The sequence below is a fragment of the Cyanistes caeruleus genome, chromosome 9 (assembly GCF_971803275.1).
Source record: "Cyanistes caeruleus chromosome 9, bCyaCae1.hap1.1, whole genome shotgun sequence".
Taxonomy (NCBI): Eukaryota; Metazoa; Chordata; class Aves; order Passeriformes; family Paridae; genus Cyanistes; species Cyanistes caeruleus.
Window position 1 is genome coordinate 3,016,069 of NC_141709.1, and position 14,005 is coordinate 3,030,073.

The following is a 14,005-nucleotide window of genomic DNA, read 5'->3' on the forward strand; positions in this document are numbered from 1 at the left end:
TCACACATGCTGCAAACCCCCATCCTTGCAGCAGCTCCTGTTTTCCAGCCACTCCTACAGTGTGCCCGCATGCACAGCTCACGCTTGGCACCCAACCCGTGCCCCTGCAGCCTCCTGGCTCTCTGCTGCAGCTGCCCAGCTCTGCATGGGGCTGCAAGACCCAGACCCACCTCCCCCAAGGCCGTGGACACAGCTCTGCCTGCCACCACTGCATTTTGGGAGGTGTTTTTGGAAGCCACCAGCAGCTTGGTGTTCTCTCCCCCAGCAAACGCTCCTCTCCTGCTGCAAAAGCACCCAGAAGGCTCTCAGCACTCAGCCCTGGCATCTCCTAAGGCTCCCTGTACTGTTTGGCCCTCCTACCTCGAAGGCAATTCTTCTCACCCTGTTACCTGGGAGAAGAGATCCAACCCCATCTGGTCACAACCTCCTGTCAAGGAGTTGTAGGGAAGTGAGAAAATCCCCCCATCAGCCTCCTTTTCTCCAGGGTGAGCCCTCCCATCTCCCTCAGGAAATAACCAATTTCAAACTCCTCAGCCCGTTGTTTCCTGGGATCGTGGGATCCAGGCTGAGCTTCACCTGTGCCCCTCAGCAGCCTGGGGAGCCCCTCAGCCATCCCCCCAAGCCCCAGCAGCGCTGTTTAATGACAAAATGCATCCCTGCCCCACACCAGCACGGCTGCAGAGGCGGAGAAGTAGGACAGTGAGTCTCTTTGCCAGAGCTGTACTTCCCTCTGGTCCCTACAGAAATCAGGTTTGGTCTGGAGCCAGCCTGGGGAAGGGGCGTCTGCTCCAGGAGAAGAAGAAAACCAAAGTACTTCTTAGCCCCTGTTTCAGACCACAGAGGCAGTCCCCAAGTCCAGCTCCCCTCCAAAATAAATCAAAGTCCCCCAGGCTCCCAGGGGCAGGAGCTGGAAAAGCCACAACACCCCACAATTCTTTTATTTCAACCCATACTGTGACTTTTACTTCATGAAGGCAAAGCTGGCACGAAGAAAGCAAAAAGCAAACACACGGGTGAAATAATCCATGTGGAAATTAGCTTGTTGTAATGCTGCCTCCAAACTCCAGGAGCCACACTCCTGGACCTGGGAGAACGGTGGAAAAGCAGATCTTAAAATCATGATGCAGTCACACAGGGGAATTCTATAGTAAGCAATTTCTTGGAGATTGCTAAAGTGGTTTTCCTGCCATCTCCCTCTCCCCTGCAGTGTTAATCCACAAGGACACAGCCTCCCATCATTTTATCCTGGTGGGAAAGAGGAGTTCCCTGCTGATCCCCCCAAACCTGGGGCATGGGCTGGGCAAGGTTAGCAGCAGGAGCCTGCTCTGGCTTGCTGCTCCAAGTGATGAAGGTGATGGCAGAGCACCCCTGTGGTTTTCCAGCCCTCCTCCTGTATCCCCCAGGGACTGCATCCCTCATCTTTTTATTAAAAAAAAAAAGACAGAAATCCATTTTTTTCTGTCTCCAGGTAGCAAAAGGACCAAGCACCCACAACCTTTGCACCATGAGGCCCCCTGAGAGTCCCTGGGGAGGATGGGAGGTGCAGCCCAGCAGTGCTGGGAGCAGCAGTTCCGGCCACCCCTCGAGGTGAATCAGCAGCATTTAATGATATCAAGGCCCCCAACTCTCATTCTATTAAAAACCAAGGAAGGTCCCTGCTCCTTTCCATAACTGGTCAGTAACAGCTGGTTCTTTGCAGAGGAACAGGGAAGGGAGGCACCTGATTTATGGCCCTGGCCATTGGGAACGTGGTGACAGAGCATGACAGTGACATGGGTGACAGAGCACGTCTGCCCAGCTTTGCTAATCCTGCAGGGAAGATGATCTGGATCCCCACAGGGGTCCCAGAGAGCCCCCAGTTTAGGGTAGGGAATAGGGGCTCCTGCAGGGTAGGCACAGTTTGCAGAGCTCCCAGCTCCTGGGTTTTCAGACCCAGGTGATGAATCAGCAAATCCCAGGCACTGAAGGGATCAGCTCCAGCCTTCCCAGCAAGGACACCCCAAGCTGCAGGAGACCAGACTCACTCAAACAAACCCCTGAGGTCCACCAGACCATAAATTGTCTGTTCCACATCCCCTCACAGCAGGATTTCAGCACAGGGAGTGCTGCTGCTGATTGCTGCAGAGGCTGGGAAGAGGGAGACACAGGGAGAGACAGTCACTAACACCAGAGCAGGGCCCAGGGCAGGTGGCTGCCACGGGAATTCACATATGACAGTGGGAACAGCCGCCCAGGGCACTGGAAAACCACCTTTCCCAATATACTCAATTATTCCTGGGCAATGGGTGCTGTGGGTAAGTCTCTAATCCCATTGACACACCAGAAACAGACACAAAATTGAAGTTTTTCGATCTGAACACTCAGCTGCTTCAATCCTTCTTAATTCCCCCACTGACACGGCCAGATCCTGCCACTGCCATCTCCTTCAGGAAGAGGAAAACCAAATCCTGGTGGAAAGGTCGAGCCTTTGCATTGCACTCTCCCCTTTCTACTCCAGCCTGGGTTTCACAATCACATCCTGCACCCCCAGAGGGACCCTGTGACAGGCTGAGCAGGAAAGGGGACCCCAATGCTGACAGCCTGACCTCGGCCTGGGGTTTAAAAGCAAGCCAGAGTCCCTCCTGAAGCAGTTTCCCCACCACATGCCATCCAATTTGCCTCCCGCAGAGCAACGCCACTCTGCAAATCCCCGGGCGTTATGGGAACCAGGGTATAAAAACATTCCCGGTGCAATGACGCCAAAATTGATGCTGAAATTAGGCTGGGAACAGAACAGGCACGGTTGCTTCTAGCCCACGAACTCAAACATGCTTATATGGCCAGTCGCCCACGGCGATACGGAGCTCTGAGATCGCCTGGAGCTTTTCTTCCAGCTTTGCCCTCAAGTTCCTCTCTGGGCACTCCAAGGGCTTGGGCATCAGCAGCTTCCAGCAGCTGCAAACCACAAGAACTCAGCCCAGCCGCTCCCCGCTCCATCGGCACGAAGATCCCAGCTCCCTGCTGGACACCGAAATGCTGTCCCTGCCCCAGAGAAGGGGTCTGAGCCCAGCTCTGAGCCTTTCCCAGGCCACCAGACATCCTCTGCCCGGTCTGCAGTGCCCAGAAAACATTTCCACTCTCACAGAGCTGCCCTGGGGAGCACAGGGAGAGCAGGCAAGGAAGGATTCCTCCCCAGGGACAACCTTCAAGAAGGAGAACCACTGCAGGACATGCCCACGAGGTTTTGCCCTCTGCAACGAGTCAGAGATGGGGACCATGGCTCCCTTTGCCTGGAGGCATGGGACACACCCCTCTGCCCCCCATCTCCCAGAAGGATTAACCCCAAGGAAACTCTGGATCTTCTGAGCTTCCAGCACATAGCAACAGCCTCCAGCCCCCCACCCCGGAGCTGCAGGACTCACATTGTACAGGACTGTGGTCCACCCTTCCATGGTGATGCACTGGAAGACGGTCAGCACAGCAAAGAGGATGTTGTCAAACTGCGTGATCCCATCGTTGGGACCGATCCACTCCCGGCACTCGTAGCCCGGGGGGCAACCCTGCACCCCGCATGGATGGGGAGGGTCCAGCTCCTCTAGTTCACCTGCGAGCACACAGCAGAGAGCCAAAGGAGGTCAGGGACAGCTCATCCCAGCTCTTTTCCTCTCGTGGGATGTGGAGAGGGTGCCAAGGCCTTGTCCCCACCTGAATTGTTTGTGTAGCAGGCTCGGTGCAGCTTCCCGCTGTAGAACTCCAGGCCGATGATGGCAAACATGAGGATAGCAAAAAAGAGCAGCAGGCCGATCTGGAGGAGAGGCACCATGGCCTTCATGATGGATTTCAGGACAATCTGCAAGCCTGGGAGAGGAGAGAAAAGGCACGGCTCAGAGCAGCAATGCAAACCCCCACGCTGCCAGGGACTCTCTGGCAGGAGGAAGGCAGGGAGCAGAGAGGATGGACAGTCAACAGAGAGATGCAAGAGGCCAGCACAGCCTGGAGGATCCCTGTGGGCAGCAGGATCATTGCAGGGGTGGGAAAGCCAAGCTGCAGAGCAAGGCCCCAGCAGAGGCTGTTTCTGGTCCCCACTCCAATGTCCTGCCTGTCCTTGCCCCACCTGGACTTGGTGGGACATGGCTTGTGCAGCTCTGTCCCCCTTGTTGTCCCCAGGGCGTGGATCCAGCCCAGGGCAGGAGGGACAGGAGGACCGGTGCCAGCAGCAGCCTGGTCCTTTTATTTATCCCCGTGCCAACAGATGAAATCTTGCAACAAAAAGAGAAGAAAACCCAAGAAATCTCCCCTGAATAAACCCCAGTCCTGAAAGGATCCACCCACTGCCTTCTGGCCAGGGGAGAGGAGCTGCCAGCGGGCTCTGGCAAGCACAGAGAGGGCTGAGCAGGGGACAGTGCCACCCGGGGACGCCAAGTGCTGCCACCTTTGAGTTCCCACGAGATGGAGAGGTGGCATAAGGTGGCACAAGGAACCCTCTCACCCCAGGGACATCAGGGACGGATGGGAGGAAGATCAGGAGCACCCAACTTACTGGGAATGCCCGAGACGAGCTTCAGAGGCCTGAGCACGCGCACGGCCCGCAGCGTCCGCAGGTCCACGTGGGTGTTGAAGTGTGTCCCGGCCGTGGCGAGGATGCTGTGGGCACACAGGGACAGAGCAGAGTTATCCCAGGGAAAGCTCTTGGCCACTTCAGTGCTGTGTTCTCACGCCATGAGGAAAACCACATCCCTGGGCAGGCACAGAGGTTCAGCCCCTCCCGAAGGTCACTGAGCCTCATTGGATGCTCACACCAAAGTTCACGGCGAAGCCACGCAGGGCCCCCAAAGCCCCAGCAGCCCCCCACACCCCAGCATGGCTGGGGACAGCTCCACATGGCCCATGGATCCCATGGGAGGTCTCAACACCGCCAACACCGCCTTCATCCCGGCCACATAGGATGGACCTCCCTCCCGGGAAGGTGGAGCGGGAGCAGCGCCTCGGAGATGTGAGCCGCTCCCCTCCGTGCTCCTGTGGCAGCACCTCCAGCCATCAGCTGCCCTGGCTTTTTCCACACGTGGAGCCTCCTCACAGTCCCACCTCTGGGATTGCTGAGGAGCCCAGAACCTCACACACATTCCAAAATCTATAGTAATGAAAGTTTGATGACCTTGGAAGGAAACCGGCAGGCACAGGAAGGACTCTGGAGGTTTTCTTTTAAAACACAAAGGTTTTCTTTTATTTATTTTTTTTTTTTGTTTCAAGCCCATCTCTGGAAAACAAATTGGGGCAGGAGGGAGCTGGTGCACACCGAGCCCAGCAGTGGAAACACTCGAGGGCCCCTGCAGCTGCTCTGGGAACAGGGATGCTGCACCCCAGGAATGCTGGCAGAACTCTCTCCCATCCAGGATTGGTCCCCAGGTGCTGGGCGAGGAGCAGCGAAGTTGCAGAAGAGCAGCAGGCGGTGGGAGAGGAGGGGATGGGGAGGAGAACGGGACAGAGGGAGGCAGCACCCTCAGGGCTGTTTGCAGCAATCCAAAAACCGGTGGAAATTGGGTCATTGTTCCACTAATTCATCTAATTACAGGCCAGAGCAGCTCTCTGGCGTGCTGAGCAATTAGCACTCTTTCTCTCACCCTCTCCCTGAGGTACAGCAGGTACCAACCTGTCCCTCCAGAAAGGCGGCTGGGTTTCCTAGGATACCCTGGCAGCAGGAACTGCAAACCGGGTTGTTTGAGCTCCTTCTCCCGGTCTCCTCTTCCTCCCTGCCCCAGCACAAGGGGTCACAGCCTGGCCCCAGCAGCAGTTGGGATGCATCTCCCACAGCCCCCTGTGTATCTGCTTATCCCTGGTATTTACAAGGATCTTTTACCCTTGCTGGCACTTTCCCTTTCCACCGAGCCCTTTTCCACACAGTCTCCCAGCCCCTGCTGCCCACAGGACTGCCAGGAGAGCAGAAAAGGGACTGAATTAAGCCAGGAGCACCCAGAGGCTGGGGAGAGCTGTGCTGCTGAATTGGCTGTGAGATCAAAATCGATAAGCACAATAAAGCACTGAGCAGCATGAGGAAGGGAGAAGAGCCATTCCCACCCTTTCACACACCCTGCCTGCGAGAGCAGGGTACCACAGGGGACACACTGTGCCAGCATCATGCTGGAGACCCCGAGACCCTCCAGCTTTCGCTCCTCTGGAGTGCCACCACCCTTCCAAAGGGGCAGGAGCAGCCCTGGCGCTGACCCCAGCGGCCACTCCAGGAGGCTGGGGATGCTCCTGGGCAGGATGGAGGCTCCAGGAGGCTGGGGATGCTCCTGGGCAGGATGGAGGCTCCAGGAGGCTGGGGATGCTCCTGGGCAGGATGGAGGCTCCAGGAGGCTGGGGATGCTCCTGGGCAGGATGGAGGCTCCAGGAGGCTGGGGATGCTCCTGGGCAGGATGGAGGCTCCAGGAGGCTGGGGATGCTCCTGGGCAGGATGGAGGCTCCAGGAGGCTGGGGATGCTCCTGGGCAGGATGGAGGCTCCAGGAGGCTGGGGATGCTCCTGGGCAGGATGGAGGCTCCAGGAGGCTGGGGATGCTCCTGGGCAGGATGGAGGCTCCAGGAGGCTGGGGATGCTCCTGGGCAGGATGGAGGCTCCAGGAGGCTGGGGATGCTCCTGGGCAGGATGGAGGCTCCAGGAGGCTGGGGATGCTCCTGGGCAGGATGGAGGCTCCAGGAGGCTGGGGATGCTCCTGGGCAGGATGGAGGCTCCGGGAGGCTGGGGATGCTCCTGGGCAGGATGGAGGCTCCAGGAGGCTGGGGATGCTCCTGGGCAGGATGGAGGCTCCAGGAGGCTGGGGATGCTCCTGGGCAGGATGGAGGCTCCAGGAGGATGGGGATGCTCCTGGGCAGGATGGAGGCTCCAGGAGGCTGGGGATGCTCCTGGGCAGGATGGAGGCTCCAGGAGGATGGGGATGCTCCTGGGCAGGATGGAGGCTCCAGGAGGCTGGGGATGCTCCTGGGCAGGATGGAGGCTCCAGCCCTTCCAAAGCCAGCCCAGCTGGAAGGCTCCTGGCAGCAGAGCAGGGTTGGGATGGGCAGCTCTCTGCTCTCCCCAGGGATCCGAGCAGGATGGATGGAGCGATGGAGGGGGAGCCCTCGCAGCCTCACGTCCCCTCCCATCCCCCGGGACAGGAGCAGCACCTGGGAGCGCCCCGGCTGCAAAAGTCCTCGGCTAACCCAGATTAGTTTGAAGGGCTCCGGATCCGCCGTGCTGAGCCTCCAGGCAGGGCTCGGGCGATTTCAGGGCACTCCTCGCCTGCGCTCTAAATTAGCTGCTAAGAATGGGACTCCTCTGTGGCAAGGTGACATGCTCCTTGTCCTCGCTGGGGGACAGGGGACATCACGAGCTCTTGGGAAAGGAGGTTTGGCCAGATCACCAGACCGAGGTGGTGGCACTCAGACCTGTCACCCGAGCGGTGACAAAAAGCTGACCCAGGGCTGTGACACATCCTCCTGCAGGAGCAGCTGTGGCTCCTGGGGAGGGCAGAGGCACCAGGACAGCATCCTTACACCTAATAAAGTGGCTGTATAATAAAGTGGTTGGGAAAAGCGAACCAAGCTTCCAGGGGCTGCTTTTCCCAAGCTTTTCCGTGGCTGGAAGTTACACACATCCCCTCTCTGGATAACCAAGCTTCTTCTTCACACCAGACACCACGTTCACATGGCTGCTAATTCTAAATCCAGTGCTCCAAAACACACCTTGCTGCATCATATCTCACCTGTCAATTTATTAACCCTCTAATCATGCCTTTTATTAATAATTGTTTATTTATTTATTTATTTAAGCCGTATCAGGCAGAGCTTTCAGTTTCTGAATTAAGGTTTCTCACAGCTCCTGAGATGGGACTCGGGCTGTCACAGACCTTTGTGCTGCCACAGGGCAGCAGCTCTGGTGTAGAACAATTTAAACCCTTTTCGATCACACACAATATCCACGTCTGATGTGCTAATAATTATTCTTTATTTTTAGGCAAGGACCCAAACTAAAATTACATCTCACCATCCAAGTTATTTGAAAAAAGCTGCCAGATTTAGGCTATAAAAATCCCAGTGATCTCATGCTTTTCATCATATGTACTGGAGGAAAAAAAGAAGGGGGGAAAAAAAAAAAAGTGAAGGCGTTTTTATAGGTCACCCAGGCAAAGGGGTTAGTTTTACTTCAGAGGAAAGGGGGAAGAGAGACTTCAGGTGGAGAAAAGAGCAGAGAGGAGCTTATGGAAGGATGCAAATGAGAGAGGAGGCAGGATGGGAAATATATGCTAATCCCTCGAAGTATAATTGAATAGTGAGCAATCACCAGCAGACAAAAACACTCTTTCAGGAGAGGAAAAAATAATAATCCAGTGCTTTGTGTTTGCAACCAGGATGATTATTTTATTTTATTTATTTGGAGGCTCTGGGGAGGAGGGTGAGCTCCCACTAGGGCCAACACACCTGCGGGCTCTGGGGCTCAGCAGAGCCAGGCTCAGCCCCCGGCACCACTCCAGCTCGCAGCTGCTGAGCAGAGCACACACCCTCGCCTCCAGATGAAGACCTGCACCTTTAGATCTCTTCCCCAAGGGGTCAAAAGGAGAAAAAAAACCAAGAATAATCTCATTTTAAAGGATTCCCTGTTTTTTGGGACTGTGCAGAGCAAAGCACAAGCGATGCTCGATGCCCATGTGAAGTCAGTGCTGAATTTGGGCACTATCCCACTCTACAGCACCCATGGTGCCCCCTGTGCCTGTGCATTGCTGGGCTCCCATCCCCATCCCATCCCATCCCATCCCATCCCATCCCATCCCATCCCATCCCATCCCATCCCATCCCACCAGCAGCCCTCAACCCTAAGGAACAGCGCACACAGCTCAGGCCACACTGCAAAGAGCTTCACACCAGACACCCCCAGCAAAGGTTGAACCCCACATTATCAGATTGACCCTCGATTCACCCTCCCTCAACCCCAAACTGAGCCCCTCTCAAGCACCGGAGGGAAGGGAGCTCTGCTGAAGCTCACGCAGACAAACTGTCCCAGCAAAGGGTGTGCTGCCTGGAGAGAGGCACAGGCTGAGACAGACTAATCTCAGCCCAAAATCTGGGGCAGGCAGGGTGCTGGCTGACATGCAAATTAATATTTATAATTAAGTGGAAAGGCCCCTGAAGGCTTGCACTGCCACCTGACTCTAGGAGGGAGACTACTTCATAATTAATACACTGGTCAAGCGGCTCACAGAAAGTGAGTTACCTGATGAATTCACCCCATTCCTGCCCTGTTCTGGGGCTGAATCAATGGGGTGAATCCATCCCTGCCCTCTCTGCAGGCAGAATCATGTGTAGCAGGACGTTCTGAAGGTTCTTGGGTCCCAGCCTGGCTCTAAGCAGGCCAGTGGGGTCGGGTCACCCACTCTGAGGATGCCACAGCAGAGCACAGCCTTGGGGACACCAAGGGACAGGGACACCAGAGCCAAGTCCTGCCCTTGGCACAGTTCAGAGCAACGTCAAAGCCTCCATCACCTTCCCTTGCTCTTTCTAGGTTTCGGGGCTGTGACCCAGGTGGATTGAGCTGCTGCAAAGCTCCTGCTCCCGCCCCTCCCAGCAGCTTGGAGAGGTCTGGATGGGCACAAGTGACTCCCTGAGCGGTGTGATGAGGCTGAAGGACAAAATCTGCCTTTACCAGCCTTGGATCTGAGGGGTGAAATGATCCCCCAAGGCCACCCCTTCCCAGAGAAGCCCCTGGGATTTGTGGCATGAGGGAGCATCCCCTGTTCTGGACCCTGCGGGTTGGCCAAACCCCACGTGTCCCTCCCGCCTCCATCCCCACCCTGCTGCTCAGGGGACATGGGACTTGGCAGGGTGAGATGATGCTGATAAAACTGCTTTTGCACATACAGGACCTGGTGGAAACCTAAAGCCACTGGCAGCAGACGGGGGAGCTGATCCCACAAGAGAAACAGAGAGCAGGCGAGGGCAGCCCACAGCAGGGCCCGTCTAAACTCATGCCAAGGGAGAGGTGTGAGACCCCAGAGCATCCACCTGTGGAATCCCACCTTCTCACTGAGGGTGAGGAGGAAACAACCCATTGCCTCTTCCCTCAGGACAGGCTTACACCCCTCACCCCATCTCCCGGAGCGAGGTACGTGGCAGTGCAAGGAAGGCTTTACCCCACGGACCAAGGAGGGCAAGCAGGAGCTCTGTGAGGATGTCGGGGTGCAGCAGGAGCCCCAGGGGTGCCTGGCAGGGGAGGCAGTGCCCCCAGGGACCAGCAGCCACGTGGGAGGGACTGACTCACTCTGCAGCTCCAGGAAAGCAAGCGGGTGGGGAAGAGGAGCCGGGAAGGATGGAGCCGGGAATCGCGTGAGCGGCACGCGGGCCGGATCCTGCGCCGGGAGAAGGAGGGATGCCTGTCACCCCCAAAGCCAGAGCCAGGAGTTCTGCCTCCCCAGGGATCTCCCCCTTCCATCTCCAGCAAAGGGAAGCCTTTTCCCCCATCTCTGTCCCCTCAGCCAGCCAGGGAAGCGGCGCTGCCCTTCGTGCGAGGTGCCGGTGTCGGGCACGTCCCAGGGCCGTGGCATATGGCACATGAATCATTCACCAAGCTGGGAAATTAATTATTCATCCAAACGAAAGACCAAACATTTTACTAATTGTCCTGAAAGGAAAGAGCTGGGAAAGGGGTGGGAAAGGCAGCAGGCATCAGGTTGGATACTGCCAAGACTCGTGAGAGGAAAAGAGGGAAAGAGGGAGGAAAAAGTCTTGTCTGGTGTGATCAGAGTATTGCTGGGCTTTTGGACCTGGGCTTGTCCCTTTGCTGGGACAAGTCACCTCAAAATCCAGGCAGCATCAAAACAAGCAAAAAAGCCAACCTCATCCCAGGGCTCACCTTGCAACCCTGCAGCACAGCAGGAATCCACCTTCCTTGGAATGATTCCACCCTGCTTCCCAGCAGCACAGCAGGAAATCAGGGCACAGGATTTCCCTGGCAGGTCAGAGAGAGAGACCAGGCCCGCAGCTGCTGCTTGGCTTTGCAGGGGGAGGACGATGGATTTGGGGATAGGATTTGGGAGAGCCAAGCTTTCCTGCTCCAGCACAGTCTGGTTGGCTCTGGCTTTGCTAAGGGCATGGCAGGCAGTGCCAGCAATTCTTCATTCCTGCTTTCCCTTGGCCACTCTCCACCCCACAAAACCCTTTAATGAAAACCACCGTGCCCAAGGGTTTCACAAAAGGCGCCCAGGTGTAGCAGCTGCTGTTAAACCCTCCCAAAAACCCTGATGGCAGCGCTTCCTTTTAGTGACCCCAGCTTTTACAGCGGCTGCTGAGTGATCCTGAGCAGAACAACTTCACAAGGGCCTTTTGATTCCTGTCTGGGCTTTTTTTTTTTGCCTTCCCCCACCCCTTCACCTCTCACATGTTATTGTATTACTGCTATAAAGAAAAAAAAAAGCCAGTGGTGCTTTGATGATGCTCAGGCACCGGGAGTGTGTGAAGCACACACCCACCTGGATATTTGCAGAGGGAGTTTAACCCTTCCTATTCCATCAAGCAGGGTGTGGGACAAAGCAGGCAGCTGTAGGGGCCTTGTTCTCTGTTCCTAATGGCACCCAAGGAGCTCATGCTCCAGCTGCTGGTGGCAGAAGCTCTTTCAGCCTCACCTTCTCAAAACCACGGATTAAGAGGCCACCAACCTTCCTCTGCCCTTTCTGACCATTTCTGAGCCATTTTCCCCTTTTTTGGTCCAGGTCACGCTGCATCAAGCAGGTCCCAAGCCCAGCTCCAGCACCCAGCTGGTTCTGGTTCAGGCAGAGACAAGGTGAGCACCCCCAAACCCCAGGGGAAACGCAGATGTTCCCCTTGCTGGTTCTGCCTCAGAACGAGTAATGCACACTTTCATATAAAATTATTTTTAGCTGGGGGAGAACAGGCTGTTTTTTCAGGCAGCAGTGATGATTTGGAAACCACAGGTTACAAACAGAGCAGGTTTACAAATGCGGCTATTAGTTCCCCAGTGGAAGCTTTAGCATCAGGCAGCTTTAGGTGGGTGTTGATTTCCACTGAGATGAGAAAAAAAAAAAATTTTGATTTATTGACAGAAGAAGCAAACACCAGTTGAACTCTAGTCAGTGCCATCCACTCCTGCACGAGGTCCCAGGAGGCTGCTCATGGGAGAAATCCCTCATTAGGCTTATTTACAGCAGGGAGAGGGTGAAGAAAATCCCACTGCTCACGGGGATCCCAGCGTGGCGTCTGCGACCGCGATGCCACCTGCACTAAGGACCTCTCCCACCAGATACACGGCAAAAAAATAAGTCCAGGAAGGAGTAGTAATACCCTGTGTCATAGCTGGAGGGATGAGGGTCAGCGAGGGTGATGCTGGCTCCCTCTGGATCCCGCAGGGGCGGATCCTGGGATGGGTTCTGCTCACATGGACATTTTCTCTGGCCCATCACGGGACGCGCCAGCATCCAAACCCACTGAGCGCATCCTGATCAAATCATCCCATCACAACATCCCCTCCACCACAGCCACAGCCTTTCCAAAAGCCACAACAAGATCCCCACGGCCACCGAATCTCACAAATCTCCGTCCAAACGCTTTTACATTCGCCAGGCAGAAAGTTTGAATCCGCAAAGGCGATCCCGGAGCCCGCCTTACGCAACCGACACTGAGCGAGCCGCCAAGTGCAAACCTTCTCCCACAAGCTGTTTGCAAGTCATTTGCCAGCCAAGGATTATTTGCTGCAGGAATTTGCCAATAATTCAGCAGATTAAACAGGCGAGAGTTTCCTGCATGGGAAGCGCATCCGTGGCACCGAGGAACGGCAGCTTTGGCAGCGCCGCAGGGCAAAAAAACAAGAGCTGAACGGTGCTGGGGAGCCCGTGACCTGGAGCAGCTGATCCCAGAGACCCCAAAACCAGTCCAAGATGAAAATCCATGGGTTGCCTCCTGCAGCCACCATACAATAGAATTTGCCCCGACAAGGCAATAGAATTTGAATATTTGAAATAGAATATTGAATAGTGAGGCCACTCCAGCAGGCACTGCTGGGGCAAAGCCGGGGGGTGAAGGCGCATTTTACGGGCTGGGCTCCACCCTGCTGGAGCAAACATCAGGATCTCAGGGGGGCAGACGCTGGAGGGCTGTTCCCTGTGAGTGGCAGTGCTGGGGGACACACGGGGACCTCCTGTCGGGGCGGCCAGCGCGGTGCTCGCAGCCCTTCACGGACAGTTGGTTCCCTGGCACGGGGCCCGGCTGAGCCCGGCACCGAGAGGAGCTGGCGAGGCTCCTGCGAGTGAGTGATTGCCCAGCGCTGACTCAGCACCAGCTCGGTTACAGCAGCAAGCCCAGAGCCCTGGGGAGGGCAGGAAGAGGTCCCCACACCCAGCCCGCTGCTGGCCCTTGGCTCATGCCCCAAAGGATGCCCAGGTTGGCACAGAGGTGATGGGCATTTCTCATCTGCATCCTGAACACTCAGCCCACTGAGGCCAAGAGCCCCTCTTGTTGCCACCACCGTGTGTCCCATGCCGTCCCCAGGGGTGTGAGCATCAGTCCCCAGGGATGTGAGCACTTCTGCCCAGCCCAGGAGCCACAGAACCCTCTCTGTGAGTCACTCAGCAGATGTGGGAGAGCAGCAGCAGCCTCCCATGCAAGGGCTGCACCTCCCACAGGTCTCCTGTTTGCTGCCCATCACAAGCACCAGCACACCCTCCGTTCTCAGGTGACACAGTCCCACTCCCCAGCAAGGCCAGCCAGGTCCCCTCTGGACCAAGGGAGTCAAAAATGTCCCCAGCCATGCTGTCCTCGAGCCTCCCTCATGCAGAGAGTCCCAGCCTGCATGGCTCCACCACGGACACCCACCGCCACACCCCAGCAGAAGCTCAGCATTCCCCTTCCTCCTCCAAACACCCAACCAGGAGTCACATCCCACGTGGTGCCGCCACCCTGCAAACCAGGACAGTGCAGCAGGAAGCTCTGGAGAGACCCCAGGCATCCTGCCTGGTTCCTGTGCCTCAGTTTCCCAGCCAGCCCTGC

At 56.4% G+C, this 14,005-nt stretch overlaps 1 protein-coding gene across 7 annotated transcripts in view; it reads right to left on the reverse strand.

The window, feature by feature from the left end:
* The window catches only part of CACNA1E (calcium voltage-gated channel subunit alpha1 E), a 106,175-nt gene that overhangs the window by 66,295 nt on the left and 25,875 nt on the right, over positions 1-14,005 (reverse strand). For all 7 annotated transcript variants that reach the window (XR_015290410.1, XM_086901743.1, XM_086901742.1 and 4 more), the window contains exons 5-7: positions 4,520-4,623; positions 3,685-3,837; positions 3,402-3,583 (exon numbers count right to left, since the gene is read on the reverse strand). Coding sequence is in view for 6 of the 7 variants with exons in the window: in XM_086901743.1 (XP_086757869.1) it covers positions 3,402-3,583; positions 3,685-3,837; positions 4,520-4,623 (439 nt within the window). In the remaining variant the exon portion in view is untranslated. The remainder of the gene's footprint in view (positions 1-3,401; positions 3,584-3,684; positions 3,838-4,519; positions 4,624-14,005) is intronic.